Below are 7,723 nucleotides of genomic sequence, written 5' to 3'. Positions count from 1 at the left end.
AAGCCTTCTAACTACTTCCAAATAAACCACCAAAAACACTCTCACATTTTACAATTGTTTTTCTAAAAAAAAGACTAAAAATATCAGGTCGGAACAAATCAAAAAGAACAAGGTATTTTTTAGGTAAAAAATAAATTTGAGGTTTCATCCGAAAAAACACAAAATATAATGAATTTTATGAGATTAACTCATATATAAAGTTTGAAAATATTAAAAATTATTTTGAAATTAATAAAATAAAATAACTTATACAAAATGTGTTTGAATATATATATATATATATATATATATATATATATATATATATATATATATATATATATATATATATATATATATATATATATTCAAACACATTTTGTATAAGTTATTTTATTTTATTAATATCAAAATAATTTTTAATATTTTCAAACTTTATTATGGATAAAAATTCTTAATATCAAATAGTATTGAAATCTCAAGTCATATGATGGTGTAACATAATAAACAATAATAAACAATAGACAAAAATTGAAGTAAATAATATTTCATACACAACTTCTAAATGTCATAAAGCTTTTAAACCTTCAATGTTGCAAATAAATCGTCACTGACATGAAACATATCAATAAAATTAGTAACGTTTGGGAAGCCTATTAAGTTGATCACCGGGTTAGACATTATATATATATATATATATATATATATATATATATATATATATATATATATATATATATATATATATATATATATATATATATATATATATAAATGAACACCAAATTTATATACAAAGTACAAATGTTTACCTCATAAAAACTCGAAAAACGTTGTGAACATCATAACAATGCTCAACAAAACTTCAAAATAAAATCAAATACCGTAAATAAACCAATATATGAAATAGAACCAAGTGCCCCCCCAAGCAACTAAAACTCACAAAATAAAAGTCCATCTGGCATAAAGGATGTCCATGGTACGAGTATTGAGGGTAATAGTTTCTTGTATATGAAATTCTTGTATTCTCATATAGAATATTGTTAACGTTACCATGAACGGTCACGTTAAATGTAACAGAAGGTACAAAAAAGATATTGTCTCGCCAGAACCTTGGCCACGGCTCGGCCTTGGCCTAAGTAATCCAGCACCAGGTTGGCACTTTGTTCCTCTTCACGAGGAAAGAATATTCCCTACGATATTCTCATTCATTCACGACCAATCAGGACGTGACAACAAGCTTTGGTGATGCCCAGAACTGATGCCACTAGGCAGTTAGTTAACGTGGGCATGATTCTCCCAGTCAGAGGAGGCCACGTCTCACACTCACTGGACGAGATCCCCACAATCCGTTAGTAATAGGTATAAAATGATCTCTTCTGCCTCAAGGAAGGGATCCATCTTCTCCTTCATGAATTTTACCCTAAAATTCTCTCCCTCAGAAAACTAACTTGATCGTCGGAGTGACGTCCAGGGAGAACACCCAGACGTCCTTTAACGATTCTTCTGTGTTGTGTTCTCAGGAAAGCTTCCATGATAGATCCATCATCCAACATCTGAACCCCTGTAGAGCATGTCACAACATTTGGCGCCATTCGGATGTATCCATAGAGTGATAAAGCCAATAAACAACGTTGGCTCTCAACAAACAGGCGATCTAAACCCAACAACATCTACAACTACATCAAACGACCTGTTTCAAACACTAGTGACAGTAACTAACAACCATCATTGCGAGTATAGAACACAACACCTAACCTAGGTGCTAATGACACATATCCCGCCGATTACAGAGCCAATCCTCCAAAGTAGTTTCTGGCAATGGTCGTTGGATGGTTCACTGCCTCAAACGGTGATATCGCATCCTAATTCATTGCAGGGACCTCCGTATGATGGCCCGAAGGTACTCACTATCTCTAATTCTCGCAAGATGAACACACCTCACCACACGGAGGACGAGATAGAGGTACTCTCGAGAAACCTATTAAATATGAGTTTCTCGAGCAGTGATTCCAAACCATCGAACTGGGATCCACGAGACCCACTCCTCGTATCTGGATTCATTCGTAACACGAAAATCCATCAGATATACATTGACAATGGTAGTTTCTTTGATATAATCTATGAGCATTATTTTAGGCAACTACCATATGCGTTGAAGGAGGGGCTCCGGCCCCCAACCGGTGGGCCAGGATTCACCGGACATAGTTTGTGGCCATTGGGCACTATTCGGCTGCCCTTAATGTTGGCCAGTCACTATGAGAGGGACTGAATCACACGAACAATCGAATTCTCTGTGATCCAGTATACAGCAGAACACAATATTCTGCTCGGACAATCGACAATCTCCTTACTTCACCTCATACCATCGAAGATCCATGGCATCGTTAAATTTAGCACACGTCAGGGATCAGCGACGACCCTCACCAAAAACACCAGGGCACAACATTGCCACCAGATCATAGCCGCTCCATAGATTGTACGAGCACCAAAGAAGTCTAAGGAGGGATGTTCCATTGAGCAACACCAAGTAAACATGGAATATCCATACGAGCTCGTGCGAATCGGTGCTCACTTATCAGATGAGACCAGGGCATGACTGGTAGCACTCCTGAAGCAATACTCCCCCGTTTTCACCTGGAAACCAACATATCTGAAAGGCGTTGATCGACAGGTTATAGAACACAACCTTTATAACATGCCTGGAAGCAGTCCTGTTAAAAAAAAAAGGATGGGCCAGGTAGCAAAACGGAACAGGGCCGTAAATGTAGAAGTGGCCGATCTGGTAAACGTCAACATACTCAGGGAGGTAATGTTCCCAACATGGATAACAAATCATGTCATGGTAAAGAAAGCCAATGGGTCATGGCGAATGTGCATTGATTACTCAGACCTTAACAATGCATGTCCAAATGATTGTTTTTCTCTGGGAGATTGATCAGAAAGTCCAATCGCTTGAAGGTTTTCAGCTCAAATGTTTCCTTGATACGTACAAGGGCTACCATCAGGTACAAATGAAATGATAGGACGAGGCGAAAACTGCCTTCCACACTGAAAATGGCACTTTCTACTACCAGAAAATGTCGTTTGGGCTCAAAAATGCGGGTGTTACTTATCAAAGGCTAATGGACAAAGTATTCACCAATCAAATTGGTAGGAATATCAAAGTCTATGTCGATGACATGGTAATTAAGAGCCGCAATGAAGAAAAATTGCTTCACGATATGGAAGAAACTTTCCAAACACTAGCTAAAGCAAAGATCAAGTTAAACCCAGCTAAATGCACTTTTGGGGTAGAGGAAGGGCAATTCCTTGGGTATCAGATATACAAAGAAGGGATTCTGCCCAATCCCACCAAAATCCAGGATTTCCTCAATTCGAAGACTCCTTACAACCTCAAGGATGTACAGGAGATCAACGGTAGGTTGACGACATAGGGAAGATTCATCGCCAAATCTGCAGAAAAAGCGCTTCCTTTGTACCAAACACTTAAAGGGTGCCTAGAAAAAAAAAAGCAATTCAAGTAGACAAAAAAAAGTGGATGCAGCATTGCAACAATTGAAAGATTCCTTACACCAACTACCAGCTCTCGCCTGCCGCCTACTAGGGGAAACACTGCAGATGTATTTAGCAGCTTCCGAAGAGGCTATATCCTCTATATTAGCGGTGGAAAGGGAAGGAAAACAGGTCCCCATCCATTTTGTTAGTAGGGCCCTATAAGGACCAGAGGTCAATTACCCGGCCTTAGAAAAGCTTTTCCTCGCCTTGGTATACGTTGTCAGACAGCTACGGAGGTATTTTCAAGCCTACAAGGTGGATATTTTGATTAGTTATCCGATAAAGCAAGTGCTGCTAAGGCCAAAAAAGTTCGGGTGCTTGGCCAAGTGGGCCATAGAATTAGGCGAACATGATATCTATTACCACCCCTGAACTAGCATCAAGGCCCAGGCCCTCGCAGACTTCCTGGTTAAAATTCCAAATACCATCAAGGGAGTGCCGACGACAATCTCCGTCGATCCACTCAAGCCCGAAGCTAGAAAATAACTTTGGAAGCTATACAACAATGGCGCAACAATTAAGGAAGGATCAGGCGCAGGCCTGATCCTCCAAATCCCCAATGGCGAAGAGATCACTTACGCGATGCGATTCAACTTCCAAGTATCTAACAACGAGGTAGAGTACAAAGCAGACCTGGCAGGTCTGAGGCTGGCCACAAAGGTCGGTGAAAAGCAACTAGCATCCCTCAGGGATTCATTACTTATCACGCACAAGATAAATGGAACTTATGAAGCAAAAGATTCAATGATGCAGAAATACCTAGATGCGGTCTGCAACCTCACAAGCACTTTTAAAAGTTTCTCAATAAAACAAATCTCCCGGGGAAAGAATGCAAGGGCGGATGCTCTCAGCAAGCTAGCCTCAACTTCTTATGATCACTTAACAAAGAAAGTGCTAGTTGAAGTGCTCCCGGAGAGAAATATCGATAATCAACGGGTTAACATTGTATCAACTACACTGGAATAGACTAAACCATACGTTGGTTACTTAGGCCATGGCGTGCTCCCGCATAACTCAGAGGAGGCGAGAAAAGTCAAGATCAAGGCGTCACATTTTTCAATTAGAGACAACCAACTGTACCGACGAGGGTATTTAAGCCCATGGCTAAAGTGCATCTCTAATACAAAGGGGTAGACTTTCCTAGAAGAAAGTCATTCCGGAGACACGATGGCTCATGAAGGCACTCGAGCACTCACAGGCAAAATACTCTGCATAGGAGTATATTGGCCAACTGTCTACAACGATGCCGCAGCCCTAACCAAGAAATGCAAAGAATGCCAGACATTCGCTCCTTTCCAAAATCAACCGACCATGCCGTTGACCAGCATCACCAGCCCCTGGCATTTCCACCAACAGGGGGTTAACATAGTAGGGACCTTTCCCACCAGCCCCAGGGGGTGTGACATTTTTCTTAGTAGCCGTGGATTATTTCACTAAATGGATAGAAGCAGAACTGTTGGCCACCGTCACTGGCAAGAAAATAATAAAGTTCATGACAAAGAATATCTTGGCCCACTTTGGCACCCCCAGAATCCTCATAAGTGATAAAGGCACGCAATTTATAGGAAGTCCCTTCAAAGAATGGTGCGAAGACAAGAGAATCCACCGCCGATGCACGTCAGTGGCGCACGCTCAGGACAATGGAAAAACTGAGATATCAAACAAAACCATAGTCAAAGGTTTGAAGAAAAGGTTACTTAGATCAAAGTCCACCTGGGTAGATGAGCTCCCGACAGTACTACGGTCATATCGAACAACAACAGGGTCAAGCATGGGAGAAACGCTATTTAGTCTAACCTATGGGATGGAAGCAGTCCTCCCATTGGAAATAGTGGTTGGCTCCCTTCGAACAGAAAGTTTCGAGGAGGTGGCCAACGAAGATGGTATACGCCAGGACCTGGATATGCTTGACGAAAAACGAGAGGTGGAACAGATGCGCCAGGAACTATACAAATCACGAACTGGGAACTATTACAACCACCAAGTCCGGGTCAAGAACTTCAAGGTTGGAGAATTGGTGCAAAGAAAGAAGGAGTCCAGTCATGCTGAACCACTGGGGAAACTCAGTGTCACTTGGGAAGGACCATACAAAATTGTGGAAGCCCATAAGAATGGTGCTTATGTCCTGACGGGTGTGCCATTCCAAGAACTTAGAATGCACAGAGCCTACGTCATTTTTATTCTTAAAATGAGTGGTAAAGATAGACTTAATCCTAGCAAAGGCATTATATATTAGTTTTGCCATTTAAATGTAATCAGCAAAAATTACTTTACTACTTTCAGTCTTTTAACACTCTAACAAAAAAACTAGAATAAACATAAAGGGAAATTCAGATGCTCCTTATTTTCAAGCTTGAAAAGTAAAATAAAGAGGTTGTGTACATTTACCATGTGACAACAAGGACTGATCAGCCAATATCACACGAGCGAAACCAATACAAGGAGGCAGCCATCGGGTTTATATAAAAATGGTTCATAACCTTTCCCCCAAAACATGTTCATCAATCACATCACAGAAAACATACAAAAGAACATGTGACATGAGTAATAACCTTCCACTAATGAGAAAATCATAATCGGGTGAGACTTAAGATGAAGATCTTGGCTACACCTAGGGTCTTTAAGCAACAAATTAGAACAAATTTCTCAAAGACCAGCATTAGAAAAGCACAAGAAGTTCATAAAGAAAAGAACTCGCACCAAGGATATCAGCAAACCTTGTATAAATACTATGTGATGGCCAACGTAAAGCATACACAAAGCAACCAAACAACAAGAATATATGCGGTAGTGAAAAACATTCATACCCAATAATCAAAAGTAAACATTGTCAAATTGTCAGATTCCCGGACTTTTAGGCTGTCACTAAGGGCAACAAAGATAAGAAACAAAGAAAGGCATAGAAAATATTGTCCACAGAGGTTACATCAAAACAAAACAGGCAATCATCACTACTTATGGGCAGGGGATTTCCATCAATAGGGGAAGTGTTTGGGTCGGGGCCCGACCCATCGCTCTAAGCATCTTGGCAAAGATCATGGATCCCGGCTATGTTGTGACAACCCGAAGTTGTTCCATCGCCACAACCCGTTCCGTCCGTATAACTCGTCTTAAGCGAATTATTCCGATTTCGTTTTTGGATTAGGTCAATTAGGTTAAGACTTTTATTTTGACCTTGTAAGTATCCAAACATGTTAGAAACATATGAAAACATCTCAAACTAGTAATTAGAAAAATTTTAGTTTCGACCATATCGGGTGACGACAACTTAATCGGGTGCGACAAAAAGCCTCGGTTAACATCAGTATCGGGTAGAATTCCACCGTGTCTCAAATACAAACCATATTTAAAGTGGTTTAAGCCTCATCTGAACCCTTTTTCACTCTCTCTCTCTCTCTAACCTGTCTCCTGAATCCAAGATCTAGGTCCAAAAATCACTCATTTCAAGCTTCAAATCACCAAGGTAACTATCCTAGCTTCTAGTATAACATCCTTAGCCTTCATTTTCGTGTTTAAATCATGGAAGAGGACCATAAACATGTGTTTATGGCCCTAGAACACTCTTGGGCCGTGAACACATATAAAGGGGGTTTTTGAGCATTAAAACCATTCCAAACCACCATTGGAGCTTAGATATGGCTTAAGGACTTATTGGATTGGACTTAGAACACCTTAAACTCAACATTTGGGGAGTAAACATGAGTTTAATGCCCAAGAACATGCTTGGGCCGTAAACACCCTTTCATGGGTAGTAAACTCCTTTTTGGGTGTTAAAATGCCACTTACACACCTCATAAGCCTTGGAATAAAGTCTAGAAGCAACCAAAAACAAGTTAGGGACCTTAAACTTGATAAAAACAACTCTATAAGGAGTTCACAGCCGTAAACCTCTCAAGAATGGGTTCATGGGCCGTAAACTCCTATAAATGGGTTATATGGTCCCCTAAATTCACCCCTTGGCTTGTAAAAATGAGTAGAATCACTTGTGATTAACCTATGACCTTCAAAACACATAAGAAATGAGTGTGTGAGAGTTTATGGTTGTAAACTCATAGTTTACTGCCGTAAACTCATCAAATGGTCCATATGTTTGATTAAGTCCCTTTCTAATGCCTTAGAACCAAACCTAGCATCACCACTCAAATGATATAAGACCATTTAGCAATTAAGAACACCACTCACGAGT

The 7,723-nt window shown here is 40.0% G+C and overlaps 1 protein-coding gene across 1 annotated transcript; it reads left to right on the top strand.

Moving 5' to 3' along the window:
* The first annotated feature begins 5,308 nt into the window (after positions 1–5,308).
* LOC145004656 (uncharacterized) lies at positions 5,309–5,773 on the top strand. The gene has a single exon (XM_078963623.1). The coding sequence runs from the start codon at positions 5,309–5,311 to the stop codon at positions 5,771–5,773; it is 465 nt and encodes a 154-aa protein (XP_078819749.1).
* Positions 5,774–7,723: the final 1,950 nt, after the last annotated feature.

The sequence above is a fragment of the Lactuca saligna genome, chromosome 1, assembly GCF_052625555.1.
Source record: "Lactuca saligna cultivar CGN05327 chromosome 1, ASM5262555v1, whole genome shotgun sequence".
Lineage (NCBI taxonomy): Eukaryota > Viridiplantae > Streptophyta > Magnoliopsida > Asterales > Asteraceae > Lactuca > Lactuca saligna.
The sequence above is the reverse complement of the archived record's forward strand: the minus strand, read 5'-3'. Positions and strand labels throughout refer to the sequence as shown.

Excerpts from the sequence above, each read along its gene's own strand:
- LOC145004656 (XM_078963623.1), top strand. The coding sequence starts at position 5,309 with ATGGGAGAAACGCTATTTAGTCTAACCTATGGGATGGAAGCAGTCCTC.